Source organism: Oncorhynchus mykiss, chromosome 17 (genome assembly GCF_013265735.2).
Source record: "Oncorhynchus mykiss isolate Arlee chromosome 17, USDA_OmykA_1.1, whole genome shotgun sequence".
Lineage (NCBI taxonomy): Eukaryota > Metazoa > Chordata > Actinopteri > Salmoniformes > Salmonidae > Oncorhynchus > Oncorhynchus mykiss.
The window spans coordinates 94,253,958-94,267,549 of record NC_048581.1 but is presented as its reverse complement, the minus strand read 5'-3'; the positions used below and the strand labels follow the sequence as shown (position 1 = coordinate 94,267,549).

The 13,592-nt window shown below is 41.8% G+C and overlaps 1 protein-coding gene across 3 annotated transcripts in view; it reads left to right on the top strand.

The window, feature by feature from the left end:
- Positions 1-10,399, top strand: part of LOC110494846 (probable E3 ubiquitin-protein ligase makorin-2) — a 64,536-nt gene extending 54,137 nt beyond the window's left edge. For 2 of the 3 annotated variants that reach the window (XM_036950996.1, XM_036950997.1), the window contains one exon: positions 9,059-10,399. In XM_036950996.1, the coding sequence (XP_036806891.1) occupies positions 9,059-9,217 (159 nt within the window). In that variant the 3' untranslated portion in view covers positions 9,218-10,399. The remainder of the gene's footprint in view (positions 1-9,058) is intronic. The other variant, XM_036950998.1, reaches the window with a different exon arrangement.
- Positions 10,400-13,592: the final 3,193 nt, after the last annotated feature.

The window sequence follows — 13,592 nt, the reverse complement described above, 5'->3', positions numbered from 1 at the left end:
AGATTTCCATACCCAACTATAACATTTTCCATCAAGACAGAACTGCCAAAGGGGGAGGAGTTGCAGTCTACTGCAGAGATAGCCTGCAAAGTAATGTCATACTTTCCAGGTCCACACCCAAACAGTTCGAACTACTAATTTAAAAAATTACTCTCTCCAGAAATACGTCTCACTGTTGCCGCCTGCTACCGACCCCCCTCAGCTCCCAGCTGTGCCCTGGACACCATTTGTGAATTGATCGCCCCCCATCTAGCTTCAGAGTTTGTTCTGTTAGGTGACCTAAACTGGGATATGCTTAACACCCCGGCAGTCCTACAATCTAAGCTAGATGCCCTCAATCTCACACAAATCATCAAGGAACCCACCAGGTACAACCCTAAATCTGTAAACAAGGGCACCCTCATAGACGTCATCCTGACCAACTGGCCCTCCAAATACACCTCCGCTGTCTTCAACCAGGATCTCAGCGATCACTGCCTCATTGCCTGTATCCGCTATGGATCCGCAGTCAAACGACCACCCCTCATCACTGTCAAACGCTCCCTGAAACACTTCTGTGAGCAGGCCTTTCTAATCGACCTGGCCCGGGTATCCTGGAAGGATATTGACCTCATCCCGTCAGTTGAGGATGCCTGGTCATTCTTTAAAAGTAACTTCCTCACCATTTTAGATAAGCATGCTCCGTTAAAAAAATGCAGAACTAAGAACAGATATAGCCCTTGGTTCACTCCAGACCTGACTGCCCTCGACCAGCACAAAAACATCCTGTGGCGGACTGCAATAGCATCGAATAGTCCCCGCGATATGCAACTCTTCAGGGAAGTCAGGAACCAATACACGCAGCATATGTGACCAATAACATCCGCTAACCATGTGTATGTGACCAATAACATCTGCTAACCATGTGTATGTGACCAATAACATCTGCTAACCATGTGACCAATAACATCTGCTAACCATGTGACCAATAACATCTGCTAACCATGTGACCAATACCATCTGCTAACCATGTGACCAATAACATCTGCTAACCATGTGTATGTGACCAATAACATCTGATAACCATGTGTTTGTGACCAATAACATCTGATAACCATGTGTATGTGACCAATAACATCTGATAACCATGTGACCAATAACATCTGCTAACCATGTGTATGTGACCAATAACATCTGCTAACCATGTGTATGTGACCAATAACATCTGATAACCATGTGTTTGTGACCAATACAATACTGAAACTCTATGCAACACTACCATGATGCAATTTATTTTTAATGTTTTTATTGAACATTTATTTAACTAAGTCAGTTAAGAACAAATTATTATTTACAATGATGGCCTACCAAAAGGCAAAATGCCTCCTGCGGGGACAGGCAAAAAAAGAAACGTCCTCTCACTGTCAACTGCGTTTGTCAGCAAACTTAACATGTGTAAATATTTGTATGAACATAAGATTCAACAACTGAGACATAAACTGAACAAGTTCCACAGACATGTGACTAACAGAAATGGAATCATGTGTCCCAGACATAGTACCTGTGAGGAGACGGGCATTCTTCTTACCAAACCACATGACCTTTGTTTTGGAGGTGTTCAGAACAAGGTTAAGGGTAGAGAAAGCTTGTTAGACACTAAGAAATCTTTGTTGTAGAGCATTTAACCCAAAATCCGGGGAGGGGCCAGCTGAGTATAAGACTGTATCATCTGCATATAAATGGATGAGAGAGCTTTCTACTGCCTGCGCTATGTTGTTGATGTAAATTGAGAAGAGCGTGGGGCCTAGGATGGAGCCTTGGGGTACTCCTTTGGTGACAGGCAGTGGCTGAGACTGCAGATTTTCTGACTTTACACACTGCACTCTTTGAGAGAGGTAGTTAGCAAACCAGGCCAAAGACCATCGGGGATACCAATACTCCTTAGCCAGCCCACAAGAATGGTCTACTGTATCAAAAGCTTTGGCCAGGTCAATAAAATAGCAGCACAACATTGCTAATACTGAACCTCTATACAACACTACCATGATGCTAAAACTGAGCCTCTATACAACACTACCATGACGCTAATACTGAGCCTCTATACAACACTACCATGATGCTAATACTGAGCCTCTATACAACACTACCATGATGCTAATACTGAGCCTTGATACAACACTACCATGATGCTAAGACTGAGCCACTACCATGATTTGATTTTTATTTATTTAAACTTTATTTTGTAACAGTATTTTTATTGGAATTTCACAATTTGCACCCATATTAAGAGATACAACAACAGAGACCAAGCACACAGAAAAAAAACAAGATAAACGGCACCCACTTACACATATCTACGCGTATATATATATATATACATACATACATACATACAGTGCCTTGCGAAAGTATTCGGCCCCCTTGAACTTTGCGACCTTTTGCCACATTTCAGGCTTCAAACATAAAGATATAAAACTGTATTTTTTTGTGAAGAATCAACAACAAGTGGGACACAATCATGAAGTGGAACAACATTTATTGGATATTTCAAACTTTTTTAACAAATCAAAAACTGAAAAATTGGGCGTGCAAAATTATTCAGCCCCCTTAAGTTAATACTTTGTAGCGCCACCTTTTGCTGCGATTACAGCTGTAAGTCGCTTGGAGTATGTCTCTATCAGTTTTGCACATCGAGAGACTGACATTTTTTACCATTCCTCCTTGCAAAACAGCTCGAGCTCAGTGAGGTTGGATGGAGAGCATTTGTGAACAGCAGTTTTCAGTTCTTTCCACAGATTCTCGATTGGATTCAGGTCTGGACTTTGACTTGGCCATTCTAACACCTGGATATGTTTATTTTTGAACCATTCCATTGTAGATTTTGCTTTATGTTTTGGATCATTGTCTTGTTGGAAGACAAATCTCCGTCCCTGTCTCAGGTCTTTTGCAGACTCCATCAGGTTTTCTTCCAGAATGGTCCTGTATTTGGCTCCATCCATCTTCCCATCAATTTTAACCATCTTCCCTGTCCCTGATGAAGAAAAGCAGGTCCAAACCATGATGCTGCCACCACCATGTTTGACAGTGGGGATGGTGTGTTCAGTGTGATGAGCTGTGTTGCTTTTACACCAAACATAACGTCTTGCATTGTTGCCAAAAAGTTCAATTTTGGTTTCATCTGACCAGAGCACCTTCTTCCACATGTTTGGTGTGTCTCCCAGGTGTTTACTCCATATAAAGGAACTTAGCCATCCATTTACATCCTTTATTACCTTACCTTATTTATTACCTTACCTTTATTACCTTATTGGAGAGTAATACTGGGATCATTTGGATTGGGTAAAGTAGTCTAGGTAAAATGTTCATTTTCAAGAGGGATATCCTACCCAACCAAGAAATCGGGAGAGCGTTCCAGCGCTCCAGATCCTGTCTTATTGTATCAAACAAGGGAACAAAATTGGCTTTGTACATTTGCTGGAATTTAGGAGTTAAAATATACCCAGATACATGAAACCTGAGGAAGACCATTTAAAAGGGAAGGGGGGAGAAGTATTAGGTACAGAGTGTAGGCTACCAAGTGGCATAGCCTCTGACTTAGTTAGCTGAATAATTCAATAATATTAATAAGAGATGTAATTGAAGTCTCGGGACTAGAGATTAATATCAGGACATCATCAGCATACAAGCTTATTTTATGGTGACCATCACCAATGAGCAGCCCCTTTATAGCAGGCGTTGCCCTGATGGCCTCGGCCAGTGGTTCCATAACGAGTGCAAAGAGGAGGGGGGATAAAGGACAGCCCTGTCTGGTACATCTGTGTATAGAGAAGCTATTTGACCTTAGCCCATTAGTAAGGACAGCAGCCTGAGGATCATCATATAAAACTTTCACCCATTTTATAAAGTTGTCACCCAGACCAAATTTATTTAGAGCAAATAATAGGTAAGACCACTCCACACGATCAAATGCTTTCTCAGCATCTAGGGAGAGCACAAGACCATCCACAGCACTTTGTTGGTAGGCTTGAATTACATTAAGAAGCCGCCTGACATTGTTGCATGACTTACGGCCCTTAATGAAGCCAGTTTGGTCTCCTTTCACAATTAGTGGCAGTGAGTCCTCTAATCTTGTGGCTAGAATTTTAGAAAGCAATTTTCTATCCACATTGAGAAAGGAAATTGGTCTGTACGAGGAACAAGACTCTGGACATTTTCCCTTTTTGAGAATAAGTGAAATGTTGGCTTCTCTCAGCGTTTGAGGGAGTTGGTCATTTGAAAATGAGTGATTAAACATATCACGCAGTGGCTCAAGGATCAGGCCATGGAACTCTTTATAGAACTCACTACAAAACCCGTCTGGTCCTGGGGCCTTACCATTTTGCAGATTCTTAATTGCGAACATTATCTGTTCCTTGGTAATAGGGGCATTAAGGAGGGACCTCTGCTCTTTGGAGATAGTAAGGAGCTCAATCTTACAAAATAAGTTTTCCATTAATTTGTGTGCATCATTTGGCAGTTCTGAGGCATAAAGGTTTGTATAAAATGTCTTAAATGAGTCACTTATCAATTTATTTTCATATAAATGATTACCATCAGAATCAGTAATAGTAGCAATTGACGGAGAGTCAGCTCTCTTTTTAGCTAAGTATGCCAAGTACTTTCCTGGCTTATCGCCATGTTCATATAGCTTTTGCCTGACAAATCTCATTTTCTTTGCAGCGTCCTGTGTTAGGAGAGAGTCTAACGTTGATCTAATGACTGATATTTCCTTTAATAGGGCAGGAGTGGGCGTTTTAATGTAGTCCTTCTCTTTAGTTCCTAATTCACCCTCTAACATTTTTTGCTTTTCACGCTTTTTCCGTCTCTTAGTAGCGGTGTATGACATAATCAGACCCCTGGCATACGCTTTACAGGTCTCCCAAAGGAGCGAGGGGTTATCTGTTGATTGAGAGTTAAGAGAAAAATGCTTTAAACTCTGAAATAAAATATGATGTGAATGTATGGTCTTTAAGAATGGTTGTGTTCAACCTCCAATGTCTTGACCGATTGAATGCCCCGTTGAGTTTTATGTCCAGGATCACCTCAGCATGATCAGATATGACTATGCTTCCTATCCTAGCGGATAAAACAGACTGCAAAGACGTCCTGGGCATAAAAAAATAATATATTCTAGTCTGACATCCATGAGGTGCAGAGAAAAAAGTGAACTCTCTGTTGGAGGGTTAAAATGCTCTCCAGACATCCGCATACCCCAGATCATCACAAATAGCTTTAAGTGACTTAGCTTGAGGAGAGAGTGAAGCTATACCGCTGGGAAACCTATCAATAAGGGGGTTCAACAAGCAGTTACAATCTCCTCCATCCACTGCAGTGTCCGAGTTTAATTCTGAAAAGTCTAGAAATACCTTAGTGAGGAAATCAGGGGGGTGAGCAGGGGGGAAGTAAATATTCATTATAGAAAGTACCCTTGTAAAGTACCATTAATTATAACAAAGCGACCAAATTTATCTTTCACACAATTCAAGACCTTAAGTGGTAAGTTATTTTTCACCAGAATTGCTACCCCTCTACTTCTGGATGTAAATGATGAGAAAAACACTTGACCAAACCCCCCTTGTTGTAATTTCAGGTGCTCCTTATCATCCAAATGAGTTTCTTGCAACAGGGCAATATCAATATTTTATTTTTTCAAGAAAGACAGTACCTTCTTCCTCTTAATGGGGTTATGGCTCCCTCTAATGTTCCATGTACATACACGCAGTCCGTTACCTGCCATTGTATCTTGACCATTTAATATCCAGGCTGGATCCCATTGTAAAAGTGGGGTGGTACCTTTTTCCATGTGTTGAACTCTCCTCTATCTCACTGAGCATAAACAAACGATATGAACCCTGAACTCGAACTATACTAAACCCAAAAATTAAACATGTAAAGATCCAAAAGGGGGTTTTCCCACTAGCTAACATGCAGGGGATTTCAACTCTCCAATGTAGACTCTTACAGTGCCTTGCGAAAGTATTCGGCCCCCTTGAACTTTGCGACCTTTTGCCACATTTCAGACTTCAAACATAAAGAAATAAAACTGTATTTTTTTGTGAAGAATCAACAACAAGTGGGACACAATCATGAAGTGAACGACATCTATTGGATATTTCAAACTTTTTTAACAAATCAAAAACTGAAAAATTGGGCGTGCAAAATTATTCAGCCCCTTTACTTTCAGTGCAGCAAACTCTCTCCAGAAGTTCAGTGAGGATCTCTGAATGATCCAATGTTGACCTAAATGACTAATGATGATAAATACAATCCTCCTGTGTGTAATCAAGTCTCCGTATAAATGCACCTGCACTGTGATAGTCTCAGAGGTCCGTTAAAAGCGCAGAGAGCATCATGAAGAACAAGGAACACACCAGGCAGGTCCGAGATACTGTTGTGAAGAAGTTTAAAGCCGGATTTGGATACAAAAAGATTTCCCAAGCTTTAAACATCCCAAGGAGCACTGTGCAAGCGATAATATTGAAATGGAAGGAGTATCAGACCAAGACCTGGCCGTCCCTCTAAACTTTCAGCTCATACAAGGAGAAGACTGATCAGAGATGCAGCCAAGAGGCCCATGATCACTCTGGATGAACTGCAGAGATCTACAGCTGAGGTGGGAGACTCTGTCCATAGGACAACAATCAGTCGTATATTGCACAAATCTGGCCTTTATGGAAGAGTGGCAAGAAGAAAGCCATTTCTTAAAGATATCCATAAAAAGTGTTGTTTAAAGTTTGCCACAAGCCACCTGGGAGACACACCAAACATGTGGAAGAAGGTGCTCTGGTCAGATGAAACCAACATTGAACTTTTTGGCAACAATGCAAAACGTTATGCTTGGCGTAAAAGCAACACAGCTGAACACACCATCCCCACTGTCAAACATGGTGGTGGCAGCATCATGGTTTGTTCCTGCTTTTCTTCAGCAGGGACAGGGAAGATGGTTAAAATTGATGGGAAGATGGATGGAGCCAAATACAGGACCATTCTGGAAGAAAACCTGATGGAGTCTGCAAAAGACCTGAGACTGGGACGGAGATTTGTCTTCCAACAAGACAATGATCCGAAACATAAAGCAAAATCTACAATGGAATGGTTCAAAAATAAGCATATCCAGGTGTTAGAATGGCCAAGTCAAAGTCCAGACCTGAATCCAATCGAGAATCTGTGGAAAGAACTGAAAACTGCTGTTCACAAATGCTCTCCATCCAACCTCACTGAGCTCGAGCTGTTTTGCAAGGAGGAATGGGAAAAAAATTCAGTCTCTCGATGTGCAAAACTGATAGAGACATACCCCAAGCGACTTACAGCTGTAATCGCAGCAAAAGGTGGCGCTACAAAGTATTAACTTAAGGGGGCTGAATAATTTTGCACGCCCAATTTTTCAGTTTTTGATTTGTTAAAAAAGTTTGAAATATCCAATAAATGTCGTTCCACTTCATGATTGTGTCCCACTTGTTGTTGATTCTTCACAAAAAAATACAGTTTTATATCTTTATGTTTGAAGCCTGAAATGTGGCAAAAGGTCGCAAAGTTCAAGGGGGTCGAATACTTTCGCAAGGCACTGTAAGTCTGCATTGCCGCTCCATAGCCTCATCCTTTATATGTATGGAAAAGAAAATCAATAGAAGAAGATTGAGGCTCTTCCACCTAAAACCAAGCCTGGGCACCAATATGGATTCACACATATCTCAGCCTGAGCTATAGCGGCTATTACTTTAGCAAGAAAAATAATAAAGATACAAATATCACTGAGCCGGAGTACGTGAGGACTCCCACCACTGTTTCATGATCAGATTCAACCAAAAATAAACAACGTTATCCAATGCTGCTGAGGTGCAGCTTAAAAGTTATTTACCCGAGAGAGTCAATAAACGCAGCAGCCTCTTCAGGTGTGTAGAGCTTTTTAGGCGATCCGTTGACCATAATCTTCAATGTGGCCGGGTACAACAGTGCGTAGTCCATCTTCATTCTCCTGAGTCGAGCCTTCGCCTCATCAAACGCTTTGCGTCTTCGTACAACCGCAGTGGAATAATCATTGAAGAATGAGACCTTAGGACTTTTACGTTGACTACCATCAGAGCCGATGTTTCTAGCCGCGTCCATGACGCGCTGCTTGTCGGTGAAGTTGTGGAACTTTATAACCACCGGCCGTGGGCGCTGATTGGGACCGGGTATCGGTGCTTGAGAGCGATGGGCTCTGTCCAGCTTCACACGACCAGCCTTAGTGTCCATTTGTAGGTAGCCAGGGATCCATTCCTCAAAGAATTTTACTGAACGTGTCCCTTCAGAATTTTCCGGGAGTCCCACAACACGAATATTGCATCTGTGTCCTCGATTATCCAAGTCGTCAATGTGCTCCGCCATTTCGCGCACCTGTTTCTCAAGTGCTTTTATCTTAGCGTCCATAGATGTAGTTGAAGTTTCCACTGCATCAATTCTTCCTTCCGCCTCAACAACACGTTTCACAACCCTCTGTAGTTCAGCTGAATGGCATGCACATCCACAGGGGTGGTGGTGTTGGTCGACTTCTTAGTAGTTCTGTTGGGCATGTTATCGGATATTTTTGCGAAATAGCCGTCAAGACTCATTATATGGTAACTTATTTAGCCAATTCTACCACTTTTTCAAGCTATGAGATTAATGTAAAAATATAAATTTACGAATGCCACGAGAGCTCGCTGAAACACCGTGTTCTCTCTACGGCGCCATTTTGTCCCCCATTTAAACTTTATTTAACTAGGCAAGTCAGTCAAGAACAATGACTGCCTACACCGGCCAAACCCTAACCTGGATGACGCTGGGCCAACTTTGCATCCCCCTATGGGACCCTCAATCACGGCCGGTTGTGATACACCCTGAAATCGAACCAGGGTCGTTAGTGGCGCCTCTAGCACTGATATACATTGCCTTGGACCGCTGCGCCACTCGGGGGCCCATTGCTAATACTGAACCTCTATACAACACTAACATGATGCTAATACTAAACCGGTACAAAAATTAAAGTAGTTGGTGTGATTTCTCCTGTGTTGTCTTGTAGTTCCTGAACTCTGTCCGTCTGTGGGACTTCATCGAGGAGCGCGAGCAGCGCAGTGTTGCCCAGCCGCAGGAAGATGAGGTCAGCGAACTGAGAGAACTCTTCATGCAGATGTCTGGTCCAGGAGGGGAGGAGAGCAGTGCAGTGTCTGCCCAGCCCTGAGCCCTCAACCTGGGGCCCTAACTACCCGTTATCCAGGCCTAGCCCCAGCCCTCTGACCAACGGCTCATATCAAATTGCAAACATACATACGACACTGGACAATAAAATGTACTCACTAGTAAGCCTTTCATGTTGATGGTTTCAGGCTTTTTTTAAATGATATTTTTACTCATGGTACATTTGTGTGGAAAATAACATAGTAAATCTGTACATAGAGCTGTAATGGTTCTGTTAGAGAAGCTGCTATATTTTCCAGATATGTTTTAGATAATTTATCTCTAGAAGGCTTTTTATATGAATGGGGTAGACATCTATAGAATGAACCATAAGGTCATAGTTTTCAAGTACAGTGAAATGCCTTTACTTTCTTTTCATTGGATCTATAGAATCAGTTTGAGGTTGTATAGATAGATCAGACAGCCTCTCAGCCAGGCCACAACATGTGTTACAGTTAGATCACATATAGACATTTTTAAAAGAAACAAAACGTGGAATTCAAATCAATGCACCCAGGGGCTCTATTCAAGCTGGATTGCTGAAGTGATAGGAATTACTTTCATTTTCGATTGAGCCGACATATTCAGTGTTCACTGTGAATGCGGTCTCTGCTGACGCAGTAACATTGGCTTTAAATTGAAATCCCGCTGTAACGCTGAACTTCCACAATACGGATTGAATAGAGCCCCAAGTCTGTTACATACTCGTTGTCCATGAAGGTATGGTGTGTTCATTTAGAGGCTTTTACATTTACGTTGCAACTAGTTCCTTCTATAGGAACTATTTAGTGTTGATGGATGCTCACATTATGAGGTTTAGTGACTTTATCCTTTTAATGGTATAAAATTATGATGTTGACCTTATTATCCTACATCATTCATCTATAGTAAGAGAATAATGCAGACCCTGGGTGATCTATCAGTCAGCCTGTAGAGGTGCAGAGGAATGAGCTCCTACCAGTAGTCGTCTCTATTATCTAATGTATTGAGTGAAGCTGCCTGGGGAGACTAAACTATAGTGTTTAGATAATATTATACTACCGTGTTTAATGTATATTCTATGGGAAATCAGAATCACTATGTTGGCTTTTATTTATCCAATTTCTTTTCAGTTTGAATGATTATTTCCAAAAAGAAGTTCAATAGCAGCAGTCCATTCATTCAATAAAGAAAATGTTTGACAGCAGAGGAATATGAGTGTTATTTCACCTCCCTTTAACATAGGGGTTAATGTATAGATTGAGGCCAGACAATATAGTACTGCTTTATATCCTGTGGTTCACAACCCTGGTTGTACGGCTGGAATGGTGTGGGTGGGTGTGTCGTAGTTTTTGACGATAGCATGCTATTCACCTGCTAATTGTTCTGGGTGGATATCTAAGAAATGAAGCTGTTGCTATAGTAATGCTATATTCTGACCTTGACTTAATTCCCCCCTACGCGCGAGGAAACCATGAATACGGTGGAGCGAACCTTCCGTTTCCAAGTGGGAAAAGCATCTCCTTTTTCCTGATAGAAATAGCATTCTCCATGCATTGTAATTTATAAATTGATGAGATCTATTGATAAGAGCTAGGTAAATGAGTCATCTGTTTGGAGAAGGGGTTTGTAAATACACATTCATTGTTTTACATGAGTTTTCCTTATGATCCCTAGAGATGAATGTGAAACCAGTTATTTGGAAGCAAACTGAAAGTCCTATCAACATGACATGTATTGTGACTCCTTTTCCATAGTGAAGTAGGCTATACATAGCTGTGTCGTTATTCACAATTTTAATTGTGTGCCCTCGATTTGCTTGGAAGAAATTTGGAGACCCAAGCTATAGGTTTCTGTCGGGCTGAACCAAGCTATAGTCTTCTGTGGGCCGACTCCAAGCTATTGGCTTCTGTAGGGCTGAACCCAAGCTATAGGTTTCTGTAGGGCCCAACATGCCAAGTTGATGTATACACTTCAGAATGTTTTAATTATATACCTTTCTCAGTTTTATTTTACAATTTGTGTCATGTTAAATATTAGACATTATTGCGAGCCACCGTCAGTAATACCAACATACATTTACAGTGCATTCTGAAAGTATTCAGACCCCTTGACCTTTTCTACATTTGGTTATATTACAGCCTTATTCAAAATGGATTAATGAGGAAAACAATTCATTTAATCTACACACAATACCCCATAATGACAAAGTGAAAATAGGTTTTTAGAAATATGTATTTATTTATTTACACAAGTATTCAGGCTTGCAATTGAACTCAGGTGCATCATGTGTCCAATCAATCAAATGTTTTTATAAAGCCCTTTTCACATCAGTCGATGTCACAAAGTGCCATACAGAAACCCATCCTAAAACGGCAAAAAGCAGGCAATGCAGATGTCGAAGCATGGTGGCTTGGAAAAACTCCCTAGAAAAAACCTAGAGAGGAAAAGGGCTTTGAGGATTGGCCAGTCCTCTTCTGGCTGTGCTGGGTTGAGAATATAACAGTACATGGCCAAGATGTTCAAAAATTCATAGATGACCAGCAAGGTCAAATAATAATAATTACAAAGGTTGTCGAGGGTGCAACAGGTTGTCGAGGGTGCAACAAAAAACCTAGAGAGGAAAAGGGCTTTGAGGATTGGCCAGTCCTCTTCTGGCTGTGCTGGGTTGAGAATATAACAGTACATGGCCAAGATGTTCAAAAATTCATAGATGACCAGCAAGGTCAAATAATAATAATTACAAAGGTTGTCGAGGGTGCAACAGGTCAGTACCTCAAGAGTAAATGTCAGTTGGCTTTTCATAGCCGAGCATTCAGAGTTCGAGACAGCAGGTAAGGTGTAGAGAGAGAGAGTCGGAAACAGCAGGTCCGGGAAAAGGTAGCACGTCCAGTGAACAGGTCAGAGTTCCATAGCCACAGGAAAAGCAGGTGAAACTGGAGCAACAGCGCGGCCAGGTGGACTGGGGACAGCAAGGAGTCATCAGGCCAGGTAGTCCTGAGGCATGGTCCCAGGGCTCAGGTAAAAGCACAGACCCCACAACTCTAGAGGTATATCCGCAAACCACCAACGTATTACCCTGAGACAAGGCTTAGTATAACCCAGGAAGCTCTCCCCCACGGCACGATCTTCCTGTATGCCAACCCGGCACCCCTCCTACGGGCAGCATGGAAGAGCACCAGTAAGCCAGTGACTCAGCCCCCATAATAGGGTCAGAGGCAGATAATCCCAGTGGATAGAAGGGAACCTGCCAGGCAGAAAACAGCAAGGGCGGTTCGTCGCTCCAGTGCCTTTCTTTTCACCTTCGCACCCCTGGGCCAGACTACACTCAATCATAGGACCTACTGAAGAGATGAGTCTTCAATAAAGGTCGAGACCAAGTCTGCGTCTCTCTACAGATGTGGATCGTCCGCAAAAGTTAACGTTATGTTTCTGAATGACATCACCAAGAGGTAAAATATATAGTGAAAACAAAAGTGGTCCTAAAACGGAACCTTGAGGAACACCGACACTTACAATTGATTTGTCAGAGGACAAACCGTCCACAGAGACAAACTGATATCTTTCCGACAGATAAGATCTAAACCACGCCAGAACATGTCCGTATAGACCAATTAGGGTTTGCAATCTCTCCAAAAGAATGTGGTGCTCGATGGTGTCAAATGCAGCACTAAGGTCTAGGAGCATGAGGACAGGTGCAGAGCCTTGGTCTGACACCATTAAAAGGTAATTTACCAACTTCACGAGTGCAGTCTCAGTGCTATGATGGGGTCTAAACCATACTGAACGTTTTCATATACAATGTGTGTCTTCAGGAAGGTAGCTTTTTCTAAAATCTTTGAGAGGAATGGGAGATTCGATATAGGCCGTTAGTTTATTACATTTTCCGGGTCAAGGTTTGGCTTTTTCAAGAGAGGCTTTATTACTGCCACTTTTAGTGAGTTTGGTACACATCAGGTGGATAGGGAGCCGTTTATTATGTTCAACATAGGGGGGCCAAGCACAGGAAACCGCTCTTTCAGTAGTTTAATTGGAAAAGGGTCCAGCTTGAAATTTTAGAGGCCATGACTATTTTTATGAATGTGTCAAGAGACATAGGATTAAAAAACTTGAGTGAGTCCATTGATTCTAGGTCCTGGCAGTGTTGTGCAGACTCAGGACAATGGAACAATGCCACTTTATATAATGTTTAAATACTCTACATTACTCATCTCATATGTATATACTGTATTCTATACCATCTACTGCATCTTGCCTATGTCGTTCGGCCAGCGCTCATCCATATATTTATATGGACATATTCTTATTCATTCCTTACACTTGTGTGTATAAGGTAGTTGTTGTGAAATAGTTAGCTTACTTGTTAGATATTACTGCACGGTCAGAACTACAAGCACAAG